Source organism: Prunus dulcis, chromosome 4 (assembly GCF_902201215.1).
Source record: "Prunus dulcis chromosome 4, ALMONDv2, whole genome shotgun sequence".
NCBI lineage: Eukaryota > Viridiplantae > Streptophyta > Magnoliopsida > Rosales > Rosaceae > Prunus > Prunus dulcis.
In genome coordinates this window covers 4,342,615-4,363,469 of record NC_047653.1, presented here as the reverse complement: position 1 = coordinate 4,363,469, position 20,855 = coordinate 4,342,615, and the positions used below count along the sequence as shown (strand labels likewise).

General features: G+C 37.8%; 2 protein-coding genes across 5 annotated transcripts; both read left to right on the top strand.

Annotated features, from left to right (window-relative positions):
• The first annotated feature begins 994 nt into the window (after positions 1-994).
• LOC117624984 (probable inositol transporter 2) lies at positions 995-4,389 on the top strand. Its single transcript, XM_034356534.1, has 6 exons — positions 995-1,296; positions 1,479-1,549; positions 2,124-2,459; positions 2,550-2,657; positions 2,936-3,538; positions 3,658-4,389. The coding sequence occupies exons 1-6, from the start codon at positions 1,164-1,166 to the stop codon at positions 4,138-4,140; spliced, it is 1,734 nt and encodes a 577-aa protein (XP_034212425.1). The 5' UTR covers positions 995-1,163; the 3' UTR covers positions 4,141-4,389.
• Positions 4,390-11,778: 7,389 nt separating this feature from the next.
• Positions 11,779-20,616, top strand: LOC117624320 (transcription factor TCP2). Of its 4 annotated transcripts, none has more exons than XM_034355489.1 (5): positions 11,779-12,098; positions 12,218-12,261; positions 12,439-12,527; positions 13,053-15,091; positions 20,283-20,616. In XM_034355489.1, exon 4 carries the CDS (start codon positions 13,540-13,542, stop codon positions 15,043-15,045), a length of 1,506 nt encoding a protein of 501 aa, XP_034211380.1. In that variant the 5' UTR covers positions 11,779-12,098; positions 12,218-12,261; positions 12,439-12,527; positions 13,053-13,539; the 3' UTR covers positions 15,046-15,091; positions 20,283-20,616. The 4 variants fall into 4 exon arrangements, with proteins under 4 accessions (XP_034211380.1, XP_034211378.1, XP_034211379.1 ...); XM_034355487.1 differs by having other exon boundaries at positions 12,439-12,593; XM_034355488.1 differs by lacking the exon at positions 12,218-12,261.
• Positions 20,617-20,855: the final 239 nt, after the last annotated feature.

Here is a 20,855-nt window from a genome sequence, read left to right as displayed (position 1 = left end):
AAGAGACTCGAGTGGTGTGGGGAAAAGCTAGCTGGAAGTCTCAATCTATGTGCTGCTATAAAAATTCCTGCTCATCGCATTGCAGAGAGTCCTCTTGTTTATGTGTGCCGACAGACCGGTGGTGGTTCATCCATCGCATCACCCATCCAGCGGAAGAACATGATAATGTGCTTTGACATCAAAATTAAGGCTGCAAATTAAAGTATTTGGAAACCTCTAGATCCTACTTACGCTTCAAATTTAACTAGCAATACTCCTAGCCAACTCTGACACTCTTTTCCTTTTCTTTTTTTTTTTGGCCAGAAATCCTCTTTTCCTTTTCACTTTATACAAAGTTAGAAACCAACAAAATTTTCTTCCTTAGGACTGAAATTTCATCCCTCAATTTTTCGTAAAAATAGAGTGCACGATAACATTTTTAAAGTGTCAATAACAACTCCCTGAAACAATCAAGTGATATAAAATGTATGTGTTTTGTTTGCTAATTGGGCACCTATTGATTAGTCTGATCTCAGTTGGTTGTAACTGATTAGGTTTTAAGTATCATGCTGAAGAAACCCTTTCTAAACAGGCAACGTGGCAATAGTTTGTTGCATTGCATGCATGTCAGTCAGTTCAGAGGAGTTGAGAGCCTATCCATTTTGGCTTTCCACTTGTCAATGACTTTATGTTGCATGCACTTCGATAACTTGGCAAGTTTTTTTTCTTTTTTTTTTTGGCATCTTTTTAAGGGCGACAACCCTTTAGGACAATACGAATTTAATGAATTTTATGAGTGTACAATACCTAATACTCACCAAAAATAAAGACTCTATTAGCACTTACAATCAATCTCTCATAAAATATATATATATATATATTAAAAAAATGGATGGGATCAATGTTAGAAGGTATATTGGTGTATAAAGAAAAGGAACAGATTTCAAATTCAAATTCTCCCTTCTTTATAATTAATTGGGTAATTTTATCCATCCACCTCTCTCTCCCTCTCTCTCTCTCTCTCTCTCTCTCTCTCTCTGTGGAAAACCCAAACTTAGTTTTTTCTTTCACTTTCTCTCAAAACAATCAGCCAGCCCTTTTATGGCTACCTAGTACACCTCTCTCTCATAGAAAAGGAGAAAAAGGTTAAGCCTTTGGCTCTGTTTTCTTTTTCTTGTAAAGGAATGGAAGGAATACATGTAGAGGCAGATGCATCAGCCTTCAGAGACTGTTTCTCTTTGGCTTGGAAAAACCCGTATGTTCTTCGTCTTGCTTTCTCTGCTGGAATTGGTGGCCTTCTCTTTGGCTATGACACAGGTCAAAACTCAAATACTCAAATGCTCTGCTCTGCTCTGCTCTCTCTCTCTCTCTCTCTCTCTCTCTCTCTCTCTCTCTCTCTCTCTCTCTCTCTCTCTCTCATATTATGCCATTATGTTGTGTCTCAGACTCTCAGTGACTCACTGTGAATTAACTGTGGGTAAATTGGAAAACATATGCAGGGGTGATATCAGGAGCTCTTCTTTACATCAGAGATGACTTCAAATCTGTGGATAGAAAGACTGTCTTGCAGGTGAGGTGAAAGTGAAACACACACAGCACATAATCCGAGTTTTCTTTCTTGTGTTGTGTTCCTTATCTTCTTCTTTTGCTTCCCACTCCAATCATCTTTTGTTCTCCTTGTAATTTTCTTGTGCTGGTTGACAAAAATAATGCACCTCAGCACAGATTGAATAAATTATTATGTTTAATCTATTTTAAATGTGTAAGTTTGTGACAGTCCAAAAGATGCTTCAGCCTGACACATGCTTGCTTGAGCTTCAATTTGACCAACAAACAACAACCCGATTGGTTCCACCGCTACAATTAAGCACATCAAGCCAAAGATGGGCCCAACAAAACCTTGGGTCAATCCACAAAAATAAAAAATAGAAAGACTAATAAATTTCATCTCAAAATTAGCTAACTTGTTAAGTGTTAATAAGATGTGTGAAAATTTAGCCAACTTGTTAAGTGCAGATGGGATTTGTTCATGTTTATATGTCATTCTTTCAATGTAACCATGCCATTAAGTTGCAGAAAAAAAAAATTCAATTTAAAGTAGTGAAGATGTTCATTCAATATGCATGGTGTTGTCAAATATTTAGGAGAGCGTAGTGAGCATGGCAGTGGCTGGAGCCATCATTGGTGCTGCAATAGGGGGATGGTTGAATGACAGGTTTGGAAGAAGAACTGCAATTCTTATAGCAGATTTCTTATTCTTCATTGGTCTTGTGGTCATGGCCTCTGCTCCTAACCCAGCCCTTCTCATTGTTGGCCGGGTTTTCGTTGGACTTGGTGTTGGAATGGCATCAATGACAGCTCCTCTGTACATCTCAGAAGCTTCTCCTGCGAAAATACGAGGTGCCCTTGTTAGTACCAACGGGTTTCTCATTACTGGCGGCCAGTTCCTGTCTTACCTCATCAACTTGGCCTTCACCAAGGTAAGCAAGGGTGTTATTCTTCATGCTTAATTGGTTTATTCAGTGGCTTCTTAGCACTTAAACTTTAAATTGTGGATGTTTTTTGTTTAGGCCCCCGGGACATGGCGGTGGATGCTTGGTGTTGCAGGAATTCCAGCTTTGCTTCAGTTCATCCTAATGCTGCTTCTTCCTGAATCTCCTCGTTGGCTGTTCCGCAAGGTTCTATTTTTGCACTATAAGCCTAGTAATTTTAGTATTTTGTATTTCCATGAAATAGCTACTTAAGAATACGTATATGTAGCAGAGTTTCCATTGATCTTAATCATTAAGTGTTAAGATTATGCATATATAAGCACTCCATATCAAGTATTTCAAAAGGTTACACACATGTTCTTAAGACAATGAAGACTTGATGATAAGGGCTTGAACACTTATATGTTTATACATACATTTGGTTTAGGTTTATCATATTGAACACTTGTCTTTCTTACTAACAGGGGAGGGAAGAAGAAGCCAAAACCATACTGAGGAGAATATACTCAGCTGATGAGGTTGAAGCAGAGATCCAAGCTTTAAAGGAGTCCGTAGAAACTGAGATCCGAGAAATAGGTTCTTCAAACAAAATTAGCATTATTGAACTCTTCAAAACGAAAACGGTGAGAAGAGGACTGATTGCTGGTGTTGGCCTTCAGGTCTTCCAGCAGTTTGTGGGCATAAATACAGTAATGTATTACAGTCCCACCATAGTTCAGTTGGCAGGGATTGCATCAAATCAAACTGCATTGCTTCTCTCACTTGTAACTGCTGGCCTCAATACCTTGGGCTCCATTGTGAGCATATACTTCATTGACAGGACTGGCAGAAAGAAGCTTCTCATCATCAGTTTGTGTGGAGTTATTATCTCACTCGGCCTTTTATCAGCAGTTTTCCATGAGACTACTTCCCATTCTCCTCTTGTTAGCCCGATCGAAACGTCTCACTTCACAAACTACACCTGCCCGGATTATAGTTCAGCCAGAAACTCTGCAGCTTGGGACTGCATGAAGTGTTTGAAGTCTTCCTCTCCAGATTGCGGGTTTTGTGCTTCAAAAGCTGACAAGGTAATTCACATTTTCCCTATACATTGGTCGTTTTCCAGGATTTTTTTCTTTTGTTGTTTTATCTTGCTATGGTCACACTCACACACATCATCATCATCGTTATCGTTGATATCTTGCAGCTACTTCCTGGAGCTTGTCTGATCTTAAATGACACAACAAAGGATACCTGCCATGTAGAGAACAGGTTGTGGTACACAAGAGGATGTCCAAGCAAATATGGTTGGCTTGCACTAACTGGCTTGGCACTTTACATCATATTTTTCTCTCCTGGCATGGGCACCGTCCCGTGGATTGTCAATTCTGAGATCTATCCTTTAAGGTATCGCGGCGTTTGCGGAGGGATAGCAGCTACTGCAAACTGGATCTCAAACCTCATTGTTGCTCAGTCCTTCCTGTCCCTAACCCAGGCAATTGGAACTTCTTGGACATTCCTGATATTCGGGCTCATTTCGGTTGTAGCCTTGATCTTTGTCCTTATTTACGTACCAGAAACAAAGGGGCTTCCAATTGAAGAGGTTGAGAAGATGCTGGAGCTTAGAGCTTTGCACTTCAAGTTCTGGGAGAAAAGGCCTAAGACGTTAGAAAAAAGCCAAGCTTTGTGAAAATAGAAACTTGTGCATTAAACAGGGAAGCATGGAAATTGGGCAATAGAATCCCCAAGAGAGCAAACTGAATTATAACCTGTATTGAGTTCAAACAACCAAAAGAAACTCCAGCTTTGATGGAAGAAGGCTATGCCTAAATTTACCTGTTCTCGTTGAATGTGGATTTGGACTCGTTTAAATTCTGACTTGTTCTAATCATACAGAGGCATCATCAATGATAAGAAACTATCAGAATAGTCTGCAGCATTGGAATCTCCTATGATACTGTTGTGCTTGGAGTCAGTAATCCAAAAAAAAAAAAAAAAAACTAAGCAGCTATTCTTCTTTATAAAATTAAAAAAAAAAACTAAACAGCTAGACAAAAAGATTAATGTTGGGTGTTCACCAAAAAGATTATCCTTTCTACCAGAATATCCGATTTGGGCGGTTCCTGCCCAACTTGACTAACAGCCCAATAAGAGTTTTTTATGCCTTCTTTTCTGAAAAACAACGGCGATAAGGGGCCCAATTTGGGTTCACTTTGGCGCCAAAACTACATAATCCGATTATGGTAAAATATAATATAATCATGAAGTTTTGGTGGTTCGTCCAACAATTTGTTGTAATCATGAGGTTGGTGAATTTGTTGATAACTAATTGATTATCTCTTAGCCTTTTAAGTGGGAAAATAAACCCACGGAAAAGGATGGTTACCTATTGCAAATGGTTTCTTTTTATTGCTATTATTGCATGCAATGCAAATAACGTATATAACTAAGAAAATATTATCTCCTCAGAAAATTAGACATATTATGTTTGTTAATCGAATCGAAATCGTCAATCATAAGAATTTTGTGAACATAACTAGACAATTAATAAAAGTTAAAATATTGAGATTTAAAAACAGAATTCATAAAAATAAGAAACGAAAAAATAGATGGACATAAAAGGGGAAAGATTGGGGTCAAAATTTGTTTGAGCAGAAAATCTTTAACGAATTATGGAAATCTAACCCACCATTTTCTACAACAAGAGAGAAAACACAACGTGGAAAGTAAAAATGAGAAGAGTCAACCTAGACTTTTTAGGTCAAATTGAACTAGAGCAACAAGCTTGCCTTAAAAAGATTGTTAATTGCCTTAAAAAGATTGTTAAGGTTAATTGAGTTGATAACGTACTTGAGTAGCTCCACTTGACATGACCAGCCCCAAATTCTTCGGAATTCGAGACGAATTCTGTCAATTTGGTATCAGAGCCACTCTGCCGTATGGTGCGAGTGTATCGACGAGGACATCGGGCCCCTAAGGGGAGTGGATTGTAACATCTCAAATCTACCAACGGAGAGGGGTTGATATGCCTTATATGTACATGCCCGCTTTCATCTAGCACGAGACCTTTAAGAGCTCACTGACTTCGGAGTCATGGGTACTCCGAAGTTAAGCAAGTTGGGGTTAGAGCAATCCCAGGATGGGTGACCCACTAGGAAGTTGCTCGTGAGTTCCCAAAAACAAAACCGTGAGGGCAGAGAGGAGAGCTCAAAGAGGATAATATCGTACTACGGCAGAGCCTATCCCGAGATGTGACACCACTAATGTTCGAATTTTGGTGCCAGCAGTCCTCATTAGTGCATGATTTGTAATTTCTTATATAAATTCATATCGGTGGCAGTTAGTAGTTAGATGTCACACTTAAGTTTTTTCGACTCGAAATTGTATGTTTGCTTTAGCGTAATGGTGAGAGTAAACAATATCTACCTAAACTTTTTTTTATTTTTATTAAAAGAAAGATTGTTACAGCTATACGCTACCTCAGTTGAATGTGATTTATGCATCTCTGTCATTTGAGTGTTTGACTTGTCATGGGTCATGGTTTTGAAAGCAAAGCAAAGCAAGTTCTAATCAGGCAGGCAGCCAAATGCATGGTCCATTTTTGACTGCACGAAAGCAGGAGAAAAAAGCCCCTGAGCCTGTGGAAAAAATAGTCAAACTTCTAGGCTTGGATTTTATCTCTCTACCAAACTCAAAATATCTAGCTAGAGATATGTAATAATATTTCTAGCTTGCTATAAGAGTAAACCGACCACTTGTAGCTTTCACTTGCTAATCACATCTCTTTCTGTATTGGGAAACCCCTTCTGAAATTTCAATTTCATTATAAAATAGATCTTTTTATTTTTCTTCTCGTACTGTCAACAAGTTCGATTCATCCAGTGACACGTAAGGAGACGTGTTAAGAATATAATTATCAAAATATCGCCTTGTTAGTCTTATACGAAAAGTGCATATAAATTACGTTAGTATTTGATGAATTGCTCTCAAAGAAAAAAAAAGATTAAATTGAGATATGATATTTAATCTGCCATAAAAAGAAGCACATCCAGTACGATGGCCAGAGGGGATATAATTAGGATTTAGGAGAGAATATAAATATAATGTTAATTAATGAGTGAGCTTGTGCGTGTACATCATTGAGCATGTTTGTTAAGACTGAGATTAGCAGATAATCCATCCAAGCTTGGCGCATGCCCCATCAAAACTAAAAGAAGCTTTTTAGTTTTCTTTTTTTCTTGGCTTCGGATTGGCCGATGAGCCCTCTAGTGCAGCACAAGCAAACATGGCTTCTTCTTTTTTTGTTTTTTTTTTTTTTTGGTAATCCAGTCAAATTATTATAATTACAAAAAGAGTTTATTAATTCGAGAAATATCCCAATTTGAAAATGATATATCGAGAAACCAACATTAATCCAATTTATATGATTTCAGAAGTATATTCAATGAAATGTCCGTTTGAACTTTGACCCAAAATTTCATTAATTAGTTGCCTTGAGTGTTGCTGACACAAGATTCTCTTTTTTACTTTATGTTTTTATTATATCATTAACAATATTGGAATATAGAATTATGATAAAACTTGTTAAAACACCCCAAGGATAATGTAATATTCGTTTACTATATAGTTGGATTGGTTTAGAACTTTGGCGTGTTTTTAAATAGTCATATGTTTATGAGTTTTTTTTCCCTTATCTTCCTAACTTTGATAACAACAAAAATGATGTTACTAAATAGATAATACTACAGTCACTTGCCTTGTGTGTTTGGCTTAATTTTGACCATTTGATGTGTGAACATTAAGAAATCTAAATGAATACTGCTACATTTACTCATTACTCAACGACGCATGTTTGGTCAAATTCTAATCATTAACACACTAATAATTGTTTTTAAAAAAAAATCTAAATGAATAGTGCTACAGTCACCCATCCACGCATCCTTAACTAAATTATAACCATTGGTTTATATTTGGTCAAAAATTACCCACCCAGGTACGGACATGAATCTCAATAATTTAGATTATTATAAGAGAATGACATCATGAAGAACCAAGTTATATTGTGAGATTATGTTATCATGGTTTTGATTTGAAAGGAGGGGAGTTTTCTTTTCAGCTGTCACAAATAATTGATATTCCAAACTGAAAAAAGTGAAAGAAAAAAAAAAAACTAAGGCTACGAATGGAGTAAAGGTAAAACAAGTACAAAGAAAGAAAGAAAGAAAAACAGAAGTTGAAGGAAGGAAAGGATGGATGTGCTGTGTTTCACGAAGACCGTGACACGTGCTCTGGTCTCTGTTCCTCATCCACTCATCGATTACTCACCCAACGCATTGATGCATTACACACACACTTCCCTCTTCCTTCTCCCTCTCCTTTCTCCCTTCCCTTTAAACCACGACACGTGCCCCTGCCTCCTCTCTCTCTCTCGAGCGTGTCACAAAGTCTCTGTCACACACACACACAACACAAACCAACTTGGCTTTTTAGCTTCTCATCTGCCTTGATCAACTCAAAACTAACCCACTTTTCTGCATCTCCCACTCACCACCTTATACCTTTAACTAATTAATTACTTAATTAACATTATTAACTAATAGTACATGTAATTGGTTTTTGTTTAGTGATTAGTATTAAATAAGTTGTGTGAATTCAAATTCAGGACTTCCGGTGTAAGAATAATCATTCTTAACCAGTCGAGCTATAAATCTATTGTTTATGTTAATATTGTAGTGTTATGGCTCATAAACGATAAAGGAATTGTTTTTGTACTGCAGAAAGTGGATTCTTTTCTTTCTTTTGGGGAAGATTAAACAAATGTTGGCTTCTTTTTACCCGGCAAGTGATTTAGCATGGAACTTCGAGAACACGCCCTCTTAATTAATCAAGCTTTTCTGCAGTTAATTAATCTAAACATGTACATCTAATTTCGTTTTTTGGTAATTACTGTCGGAGACTATGCATACTGCTCTGATTTTTTTGGATAGCCAACAAAACCTACCATTTTCCCTTATTATTATTATTATTATTTTCCTTCATGTTTTTAATTTATGTGTCTAATTTGTAAAGCTGTCTAACGTTAACAAAAGAATATGATTCCGTTTTAATAAAGGGAAATTAATTAAAGAAATAATTTTGTTGCTTAATTCATTTTTCTCTAAGTACTGCCACTAGCTATGATGGCAATGCCACGAATTATGATTTCTCATGCCTACACTGTACCCCTTCACTTATTTAGTAACATTAATTTGGTTATTCTTTTTTAATAAAAAAGGTTGTAAATGTTACATATGCGCCATGGATGTTCGTAACTATTGCTCGCGTAGATATTGTAGGTTAGGTTATTCGTAGCAATATGTTATCGGAACATTACATATGTGGTCTTTAAAAGGTTTTTTTTTATCTTTTCTCAAAAGTGTTTGTGTAATGTCATAAAAATGAAATTTTAAATTTACTGATTACATTGTTAATCATATTTTGAATAGAGATGAAATCCGTTCGCATTTCTCACGTCTGAATGGATCCGGCCTAGTTAGGATCACAAAAGCAAAAAATTTACTACAGTTATGACACGCACACAAAAACACACAACACATTGTGTTTATGTAAAAGACTCAACCTCGTAGTGCCATGAAAATGAAATATTTATTTTATATATATTTATATACAATTGTAATCTGGCTTTAATAAAAAAAAAAAACATGGCCACCAGACAAATCCAGTGTGGTGTCTTTCTTATCCTTACTACCAATACGAAATGTGCCATCCAGTTAAATATAATCAAGTGATATAAGTCCAGAGAAAGGGACAGTTTTGACTTTAACTTCCAAAGATAAATCCACAGGTCAAAGTCAAGAGTGATGTTTTCTTATGCTTAGCATAAGACAGTATGTAATACAAAACTTCTCAAATTTATTTAACAAATCACATACACTAATAGAAAAAGGCCCTCCTTATCTCCACCAATTTTGGCGTACGTTGCCTTGAGCATTGCTCTCATTATCTAAATTAAACCTTGATCCACACCGGCATTTATGCAACATTATTATAAGAAAAACTCTAATTACGCTCTGCTACTTACAATTTATATCACCATACTGACATGCAATGAACGCATAAAAAATGATGATGTGAAAACGATAACACAATTCCGTTTCAAAAAATACTTTTATTATAATATATTGTCCATATAGTACAACATTTATAACCTTGCCACATAAATTATTGGCCTACACAAGGGATTTGTGTTGGCTTGTGCATATAAGGATGTGGGTCATGTTGCTTGCCTCACCAAACACACAAACATATATATATATATATTTTTTTTCATATGAGAGTACTATATTAGTACTTATGTCATCAGTTCTCTTGTTACACCAAAATACATGTAACTAAATTATAAGAGAAAAAAACTATATGGTATATTCTTTATATTTAATGCCCTCGAGGTGCACCATAAAGCAATTGATGAGGGGAGTGGCCAAATAATTGCTTTCTCCTGTTGCAATTTTATTTTATTTCCAGCAAAGAGATCATACATTTACATAATGGGGTTTTCTGCTGTTGCATCAAATGCTGCCACCTTGTATATAATTAATTAAATTATATATTGAGGATGGGTACTCGTCGTAGGAAAGAGACACATCATGACCCGTACGGACCAATAAGTTTCATCCCATTAATTAAATCTTAAATCCTTGCTTGAACATAATATCAGTTGAATTAAATATAAACCACCCCCCACAAAACACTCTTTTTAAAAAGTCTGATTGAGAAGTTTGGTTGGGAGGGGAGGATGAGTGAGTTCTCGACTCGACATTTGGGTGGTGGGAAACTCCTTTTTTTCTTTTCCACATCATTTTTGGGAGACTTTGTGTTGAGGTGCTCTCCTTTTTGTCATCCCTGTCATTAACCCTCTTGCTTAACTTACAATTACAATGTTACCATTTCCTACCCTAATCAATTACGGTTCCTTTTACTGTATGCAGCTCATTCTGCCTGAACTTTTTCTCTTGCTATACCGCGATTGATGAAGATGGTGAAGTTGGTTGCTTGAACATATCTAAGCACAAATTGGGAAAGAGTACTGTTTAGTCAATACTGTGCTCTGATTCAAGGTTGGTTAGCAGTTGTCCTTGATTTCAAAGTATGCATATCACACTCACACAGTGTAATATCTAAGAAAGTAGCTGGGTAAAGGAAGGAGATAACGCTGAAACTTAACCGAAAGAAAAACCCTTTACAACTAAGAGCTGTGTGGAGAGAGTCCAAATCCTAGTAAAACCAACAAATCAGTCCACAATTCATGAAACAATTAAAAGGAATCAAAGGCAAATCTTTTTGTGTGGACATTATTTAGATGAGCAGGGAGGCAGACTTGCTTCTAATTAGATGACAGCTAATGTCAGTGGTAGCTGAAAACTAAGGCAGTACGTATGTAAGTATAAAGCAGTGGTATCTGATTTAGGGGTCAGAAAACCCTCTAGATTTTCTTGCTTTATTTAATTAGGGGGGATCTAAAGTAGTCTGATTTCACTTGATGGGTTTTCAGCTTTTTTGGTAGAACAGATCTTTGCAACCTAAATTTGTACAGTTTACTCCTAACATGGGCTGCACTCCAATAATGGTAAGCCATGTTCTCTTCAGCCATATATATATTTAAATTCTTTAGAAATTCGGACATTATTATTGTGCATAGATCATGTATTTTCTATTACTTTTTTTTTTTGTTTTGGATAAAAAAATAACTATATATATATATATATCTTGTAGAACTCTGCGTTGCAAGTTACATTTTGCTCCTTTATGTACTTGGGGATTATTTTGTTTTCTGTATAATTCATTTGTTCATTTACTTAACTTCGTGTCGTGTTTATTTTTCTCTATTTCCCACCAGTTAAATTCAATATTTCGGCTAATTAATTGAAGTATTCGCAAGCATTTCGACAGCTGAGTTATTCAATATCAAGCTCAATGGAAATATGCAGCAAAAGGGGAAAAAAAACTAAAAGCTTGATGGAAATATCGATGTTCTGAGAAATACGAAAATATTAATAGAAATGGTTATGTAGGGTGGAAGGGAACATTTGACCTAAATTAGTTCAAAGCTCCTCATTCCTCTAAATGATGGAAATTACAAATTTTATATTTAGTAGCCCTTTTCTAGTTTTCTTGTCGGAATTAAAATATGGTCGACCAAGAAAACCAAGTAGATTAACAATTGAATAAAGGTCAAGGGTAATAGAGTAAAAAGGAAGCGAACGAGGGGTAAAAAGGAGATAAGAGAGTATATCTATAAAGTGGAGAGAACGGCGCTGTGTGCTGTCCTTTCCCGATAAGCCCGGTTATTTGCTCAAATGGGGAAGAAGCAAACCAACTCTCTCACTCTCTCTCTCTCCTCCTTCACTTCTTCCTCTTCACTGTTCATCACTTCAACCACCTAACCCTTTAAAAACCCAACTTTTCTTTTTTCAGTTTTCAGTTTTTGAACCTCTCCCTCCACTCCACATCAATTTCCCACTTTCCATTTCCATTTTTTTTTTCTGGGTTATTTTCTTACCCGCCAAACACACCAACAACCCTAACACGCTCACTCCCTCCTCCCAACCCATCTCCAATTCTAAGCTCACAAGCACACGTGTAGCTTCTGTGAGTCTTTTTGTCACTCAATTTTTCATCTTTATGCAAAACAAAGCTCAAAATTTTCAACTTTTTTGTTTCTGGGTTCCTTGTTTAGGTTAGTTAATGGTGGTTTCTGATCTTTACAGGCAGCCAGGAGTTGTGTGTAAAAAAAACCTGGTTCTTTGTTTAGGTTGAATTTTACAGCTTTAATTCTAGTTATTATTATGACCTATATTTGTAAATTTGTAACTAGCATGGGGGGTTGGGAGATTTTGGAGGTAGGGAAAGGGGAGGCAATGGGAAGGGTTTTGTTTTAATTGATGTTTTTGCAGCAAAGGAACTGATCCCATCAAGTTTTAATGCGCAGATCTGTGAGCTTTGGATGCTCAAATCTCAAGTGCTTATGAATCTGCAGACAAAAGAATCACACTGCTCTACGTTTGTTTGGCTGTACTTGTAAGTTGTAACAATCAGAGCTTTTGACACCTGTACCAAATCAAAACCCACACAACATTGTTCAAGGTTTGAATTTTTTTCCCCATATTTTAAACCAACACTGTTGCTGTTGGTTTGTTATTGCTTAATATATATAGAGTGGAGCAAGAATATGTCTTGGCATATATAGTGAGGAAGCAGAAGCTGTTTACTGCTTCTGCTTTTGTGCTTCAACTTGAATCTGGTTTATGGGGGAGAGGGAAGGGGGAGGATAGGTCTTTTTTTCTTTTCTTTTTCCTTTTCTGCTTTGGTTATATTTAAAGGTCATCTTCTTTAAAACCCTTTTGTTAGGTTTAGGCATTGAGCTCTGAGTCTGTGACTCTTTTTGTTGTACAATTAAAAAGGGCTTTTACTTCTGTATTTTATGATATATATATATATATATTAGGTACTTATCTTCTTTGTTGTCATTTTTAAATTTGGAAGAAAAAAAGAAGAAAAAAAGGGGAAAGGAAATTTGACTGTTTTGCTTTGTTGGGTTTGCAGGGCTGAGAGGCTGAGAGAGGCTGAGACTCTGAAGACTAAATTGTGCAGGCTTTGGTTTGCTGCTTGCTTTTGAAAGCACTCTGCAAAACTGCAAAAAGCTTTAGACGGGAGAGAGAGAAAGAAGAGAGAGAGAGAGCCCCCTGACTTGGACCGTGATATATCACCAGCGTAAAAAAGGCCTTTTTATCACAACACAGCCAAAGTACCCTCTCTGAATTATCGTCATCAATGCATAGGACACAGCAACCCCACCTGCACTCCTCTCATCACACCACCACATCCTCTTTCTCTCTCTAAAATACTACTTACTCAGTCTCCCAAATTCAACCCCTCTTCTCTCTCTCTCTCTCTCTCTCTCTCTCTCGCTCTATAGATATTACTAGAGAGCAGCTGGTGGTTGCAAAGCAAAAAAAAAAAAAAAAAAAAAAAACAAGAAAGTCCCCAAATTGAATGAGTCTTTGTTTGAGAAAGGCATGAAAGTACTGATATGGAGGTGGAGGAGATTCAAGCCCAAGCCTGTAAGTTCCCAAGAATTGGAAATGGCAGCAGCAGAGCCACTAACCCAGCTGCCGACGACGAAGATCAAGACCCATCGTGCCTAGACCTCAAGAGGGCTGCCACTGCGGACGCCGGCAACCGCCTCCGCGGGTGGCACCACTCCCGCATCATCCGCGTCTCGAGGGCCTCCGGCGGCAAAGATCGGCACAGCAAGGTGTGGACTTCAAAGGGGCTCAGAGACCGGAGGGTACGGTTGTCTGTAACCACAGCCATTCAGTTCTATGATCTTCAAGATCGGCTGGGTTACGACCAACCCAGCAAAGCAGTGGAGTGGCTGATCAAAGCTGCCGCTGACGCCATAGCTGAGCTTCCATCTCTCAACAATTCCTTCCCTGACACTCCCAAGCAGCTCAGCGATGAGAAGAGGGCGAGTTGCGAGCATGGGTTTGATTCAGCTGAGGTTGAGCTCGAGGGGCACGGCCATGGCGACCCCAATTATCATCACCATCACAACCAGAACCAGAACCAGACTCAGAACCAAAGCCAGCACCTTTCTCTGTCCAAATCTGCTTGTTCTAGTAATTCCGAGACCAGCAAGGGATCCGGGCTGTCTCTCTCCCGGTCCGAGATTCGTGTGAACCGGGTCAAGGCCCGGGAGCGTGCCCGGGAGAGAGCAGCCAAGGATAAGGAGAAGGAGAGCAACGAGTCAGCTTCACACATTGCTCACCACCACCAGCAAAACAGCAGCAACTTGAACAACTCCATTTCTCAAAGCGCTTCGTTCACCGAGCTTCTCACTGGTGGCATCGGTACCAACAGCAGCAACAACAACAACAGTCCAACCGCAGCTGCTCATCAGCAGCAGAACCACGGCGGCGGCGGCGAGCCCATTTTGTTCCACAAGGCAACAGCGGCAGGAGGAGGGGGACCGATGGATTACTTCAGTTCCGGACTTCTCGGGCTGTCCTCGTCGACCCGAACCCACCACTCGTCCGGGTTCTCGGGTCAAATCCAGTTGGGGATGAACTCCATTCCGCAGACAATGTCGGTTGTGTCCCCGTTCAGCGTGTCCGGGGATCATCATCACAACCACAACCCGGAGCTTCAGCATTTCTCGTTTGTTCCCGACCACCTCATCCCCGTTACGACGTCGTCGCAGCCGGGCAATGGCGGCGACTACAATCTCAACTTTTCGATCTCTTCTTCCGGCGGCCTTGCTGGTTTCAATAGGGGGACCCTTCAGTCCAATTCTTCCTCATCACCGTCTCTTTTGCCTCACCACCTTCAGAGGTTTTCTCCCATAGACGGATCATCCAATGTACCCTTCTTCATCGGAGCCGCGGCGGCTCCAACCATGGAGAACCACCATCATCACCACCACCACCACCATCAGCAGCACCAACAGCAGTTCCCAGCTGGGTTTGATCGCCGCTTGCAACATCCCTACGGCGACGGAAGCCGGCATTCAGACCACAAGGGAAAGGCAAAGAACTGATCTTGATCATGATCAGTCATTGGCAGCCCATCTAAGCTTCTTTCTGGTAACCGTCGTCAACAGTCATAATTTTTTTTTCCCAATAATATAATATTTTCTTAGTTGCTGCATTGTTTGTTTCTCTGTTTCTGTGCTTGCATTGTTTGGTTTCATAAACTTTGCCTGATATTTGAGTCGCTAGGATACAGTCTAGAGCTATAACCTAGCCAGCATATATGTTAATTTGTTTTGTTTTTAATTTTTCTAATTGCCTATTTGGATTTACGTGTTTTGCATTGAACCTTTGTTTTGCTTTCTTGGTAATCATAAACAAGTGAGGCCATTGGGCCAAGCGTTTATGGGTGTTACCTATAATATATTGTATGTCTCTGCTTTTGATTCCTGCATGGATTGGAGTGAATGGGGATCGGCTGGTTGTCTCCTCGTCTGTTCTCTTGTTGGTTCCCTTCTCTCTTAGCATCTCCTAAGTAATGAGTCCATGGCTGACAGGTGTTGCCCTGCACTTGGCCGGGCCATGTGTTTTTCACTCAGAGCCCCTTTTTCTGGTTAGCTTTAGGATCCTTAATTAGTTTGTTCTTTTCTGCCCTTCCAATCTGCACCACATGGCAACTGCTCGGCGCACTGTCGGCCGTTACTTGTATATATATGTTTGCCTGGAGCCTGGAGTTGTTGCTTTTGCTAATTATCATGGAGATTCGACAGCTAAACTTTCAGCACTTTTGTTTTCTGGCCATGAGACCTAGCAGCTTTGGTTCCTTTCCTCTGTACAGCCCATGCACGTATGCAGGCGCTGGATTTCTGTTTTAGAAAAATTTGTTATGGGATTAGTAAAGTTGCTTTAATCTAGAAAAATGTATATATATTATGAAAAGGGAAAACAAGTTCCTATTTATGAAAAGAGTAGCGATTTTCATACTCTTGTTTTATCGGTTTGCACTTACCCTCTTACTTTTATGCTTTGATTACTTTGTTTATACAATTAACAAAGTAGAAAAATAAGAGGGAGAAATGCAAATGTATAAATAGGTGTGTAAAAATCATCACCGGAGAAAAAAAGACGGTAAGAAATGGAGAAGAAATATGATAGAAAGGTAAGGAAAAAGTATGAGTAAAAGAACTAAAATATCTTTTATCGTAGATGTTAATTTAGTTTCAGTTTTATTCAGTCTCAGCCCTTTCTACTTCTCATATGGCTCTTCTCTATTTATCCTTTCTTCTATGTCGTTTCCTTTTTTGTTTGCTTGAGAAAAAACAAAAACCAAAAATGTTATCAAACGAATCCTAAAACATATGAGAAATAGATAATTTACATATATACGAAAGCTTGAGATCACAATTTTTAAAGTGATTAATTAATAGTTAACATGAACTTATATTTACGTATAGAATAATACTAGGCTTACCATATTTATATACCACATTGTGTTAACATCACTTGATATAGTTGACAATGGTTTTTGTAGTGTAAAATTGTGATCTAATTAAAGCTTCTCAAATGCCATACATATATACACATGTACTCATTTTTCTCTTTAGGGGATGAAAGTAATGGATACAAAACTAACATTATTCTTGGTAATATATGTACCTATATATATATATTATATTCTTTAGAGAATGATGAACTAGCTCCCTTTCTAATGTTGGAAGGATCTCGAGCCTCTGCATTTAGCATCGGTGCATTTACACGCATTTAAAAGAATGCAAATCATTAAATTAATCTAATGATTTTAATAAGTCCACATCAACAAACTTGTATTAAACTAAAAACTAATTAATTGCACCACATTATTTCCCCAGCAACGCAACCCTCCCCTCTTCCTTCTTCCCTCCCTCCCTCCTTCTCTTCCTCTATCTCTCTCTCTCTCCCTCCCCCACATTGCCAGCCATGGCTGCCCCCTCCGTCTCCCTCCCCTCTCTCTCTCTCTCTCTCTCTCTCTCTCTCTCTCTCTCTCTCTCTCCCTTGATTTGCAAAACAGAGAGAAGGAATTATGTACATGGAATTGTACAATCATGGAGTGAGGAAGAGATAGGTTTGTCGTTTATGATTTTGCAGGTGTAATTTTGATGTTGAGAAAATAGAATTAAAGATAAGAATTTGATATTATCAGTTCCTAGGCTTTGTTGAGAGCCACTTATCCGAAATAGGGAGGGAGGGAGGGGGAGGGAGAGAGAGGAGGGAGACGGAGGTGGCAGCCATGGCTGGCAGTGTGAGGTAGGGTGTGGTTGCGGTTTGCTGGGGAAATAATAAGGTGCAACTAATTAGTTTTTAGTTTCATACAAGTTTGCTGACGTAGACTTATTAAAATCATTTGATTAATTTAATGGTTTGCATTCTTTTAAATGTGTGTAAATGCACCGATGCCAAATGCAGAGGCTCGGGATCCTTCCAACATTGGAAAGGAAGCTAGTTCATCATTCTCTAAAGAATATTTTGAATTTATTAGTAATATGTTTAAGGGGTCATATGCTCTAGAATTGAGATCCATGCTTGTACTCGGTAAGCCAAGAATTTCAGCATTAAATTTTACAATGGCCTCATTATATTATTTCCGTGGTTTTATCTCAAATTGAAGTGATTCCGTATTTGACAAATAGGTGGCAGATCTGAATAACTGCCATTAATAGGAAGTTTACATAACAAGTAAGCTTCATGTAATCATTTGAGTCTTATAATGATGTAAAATATGATCATCCTTTTAATACAAAGCTGGCTATGTAGTGGTTATGTTAATTATGGTAGCACAAGCAATAATAAAGTACAAATAATGGTCTATTGTCAGGAGAATTTAACATATTACAGTGTTAAACTATCAATCTGAACCACACATTCGACAAGTACCTACTTGTCAATTGTTTAGATTGAGACTTTGACAAGAGAACATATACCCTTTCTTCTTGGTTTTCCCTGCTCCAAGTTTTGCTTCCAGTTCTTGCAAATCAACTTTTCAATGCTTGCTTGGTTATGTCTCACTCTTTAGACTTCCTTGAAAGCTTTAGCTATTGTTTTCCAGTATTCTAAAGTAGTACCTTTTTAACTAATTGATTTGAATTTTTTGTTTTGTATTGGTTAATGTTGCAAATTCTTGTTTGAGATTCTCATCCTACCATGTTCTACGTTTTGTTGGGAAATGCTTCTTGAGGATGGAATTATCAGAACCTCGAAGTCACTTGTGGTGCCACTTAAACGTACCACGTGAGAGAGACCATAATACCACAACTAAAATATCTTTGGTGATGTGTGTATCCTGTGAGAATCTAAAAATATAATATGTGAATATATGTGTAATCGGGATGCCTAGTCATAGGTACTGACCGGAGTTCCTAGATGTTCTTCTGTTCTTCTTGTGTTGAATTGATTACATGAAGGTACCACATGAATCACTATAACTTGGTTTGTTTCACTTCACCCACATTCTCACACTGACATAAGAACAACAATGATAACAGTGTTTCTCACAAAACAAACCCCTCACACTAGGAAGCCTCATAAGATGGCAGTTGGAAGAAAGAGATGAAGCATGCATCTTCTTCCTAAAATTTCCTGCATTTCTTTCTTTTAATACTTGTATTAGTTTTGGCTAGTTAAGTGATACAGGCATGCCAATATGAGGCAAATAATATTGCAACTGTTCATTGCTTAAAGGAAGGAAACAAATTTGTGAAAAAAAAGGACAGTGAGAAGGTTATTTCATCCTTCCAGATTGAAGGATTAGGGCACGAGCAAAACAAATAATAAAGGATATAAGCCTCAATAAATGTTATAATTTTTCAGATGGAGCTGGTTATTCTTGAGTAGATATGTAGTATTTCAGATGGTGAGATGTAAAATACTTTAGACAAGTGCATGGGAGATTGTTGTAAAGGATTGAACCGCAATTGAGAGTTTCGAGTCGTATATAAATAAGTACTTAATCCCTGGTTTAGCATTGTAGTAGATGCATCGCTTTCAGAGCTAGGGTAGGGGTAAAAGAAGCTTTGCATTGTTTGTGATATTTTGAGGAAGTTAAACAGATTGTTCAAAGGTATGCTAGTGACACTGGTTTAAGTAGATCGAACAAGCTAAGCACAAATTTAACTATGGAGTTCACAATGATTTTTGTTTTTTGCGTGGAAAAGAAACTCATGTGGCCGAAGAAACTTGAACCCTCAACCTCACCCTCTAACCCATACTTGTGGGGAGAGGAGATGCGTGCCATCAGGCTTAAGGCCAAGTCAAGTTCATCAATAGGATTGAAGCTAGTCCTCCCACCTATGTGCATTCTACATTGGTTTTTTCAGTCTCATTAAATTAGTGTTGGTTTAATGTCTAATGTCAAGTAGTTACAAGATTCTGCTTTAACCATGGGAAGAGAGAGGAGAAATTCATGCTGTCGACTTTGTGAACTCATGATAATGAGGATCAGACCAATACTTGATATCTCTTAGGATTTTTACTAGTGGCAGATCATGTTATTGGATACTTGATCCTCTTAAGAGTTTCTCGGATACCTAGTCCATGTCGGTGGTGATCCTTGTATTGTTTGTGATTGCTGTATATGCTTGCCTTTAATAGTGTTGTGAACTTGTGAGATTTTAGGCCTTGAAACCTTCATATCAGTTGTGCAGCTTTTGATCTTTAAGTTTTCCAACCTATGAGTTCTTCACTTAAATGAGAGTGAATGGAGTTGCTTGATGACAGTAAGATTGTAATAACCTTAAAAATGTCATCAACTTCTGTCAGGAAATTGTTTGAGTTAAAGGTGACACCAACTTAACCTAGCTGGGGAAGGTCTCAGTAGATCTCTAATGACAGTTATTTCTTGATGATTGCTTTTGTTGGGTAGACATGATATATAGGATGCTTATAGTATTTCCATGTTACAGCATGCAAGACTCTCAAAAGAGTTTCCAAGTAACTGTGAATTAAGTGTCAATTTCCCTGTTATTTACATTGCTCAAATTAAGCATCATATCTGCCTGACTAACTTCTGTGTATAAGACGAGTTCAAACTTCTTGTATTACCTTTTTTACATCAATAATATTCTATCGCTTATCATCCAAAAAAAAAAAAAAAAAAAAACCTTCTGTGTAATATTGTACAGGAAATGGAAATCCCTCATAATGATTGCTGTTATCATCATTATTATCAAAATCTTCACTCATTAACCAAGAAAACGTTATTGTTATGCGAAAACCTCCTTGTTCATTAGACTACTTGGTAATTGATCCATGTATCTCTTCTTCATTGTTGCAGGAAAGTGAAGCTAAAGAAGCAGTGGCCAGCTGTGAGTGAAGTGAATGCATGCATGCTTCCCCCGCATCGGATGATACTTATTATTATCCTTCTGAAATTGTTGGTATTTCTGCTTTAACCATTTTGAAGTCATGCAGCTTCAATTTGCTATATTCGATCGGATATGTATTTATTTGTCTAGCTATGTGTGCAAAAGCATTCTCTGTTTTGAATGATGTAACTGACAATTCGATTGCAGTTATTCTTTTCTCTTCATTTGTTTCCTTTCTACAAGTGTTTTTTATTGTCTATCTATTCAATTATTTAAGTGAAGAGACCGTGTGACTATTTGGCACCTGAAGCTGACATTTTGGACTGATAAGTTCAACTTGAAAAACCATGCATGCATCTACCTGGTACGATCATCAGTATGTGCAAGCATATTCTTCGCAAATGTTTTTAAGTCTTTTCATATGACAATGCTTAGAATCATGGATAAATGCTCTTAACCATTTGAGCTCTAAACCTCGTGCATATTACTCTAATGCTTTGAAGGTCCAAAATGTTATTCTTTTCATGCATGTCTCTCAATTA

Coding starts and splice junctions, on each gene's coding strand:
- LOC117624984 (XM_034356534.1), top strand. CDS start 1,164: ATGGAAGGAATACATGTAGAGGCAGATGCATCAGCCTTCAGAGACTGT. Junction 1,297..1,478: donor TCTCTTTGGCTATGACACAG/GTCAAAACTCAA, acceptor AAACATATGCAG/GGGTGATATCAGGAGCTCTT. Junction 2,460..2,549: donor TCAACTTGGCCTTCACCAAG/GTAAGCAAGGGT, acceptor TTTTTTGTTTAG/GCCCCCGGGACATGGCGGTG.
- LOC117624320 (XM_034355488.1), top strand. CDS start 13,540: ATGGAGGTGGAGGAGATTCAAGCCCAAGCCTGTAAGTTCCCAAGAATT.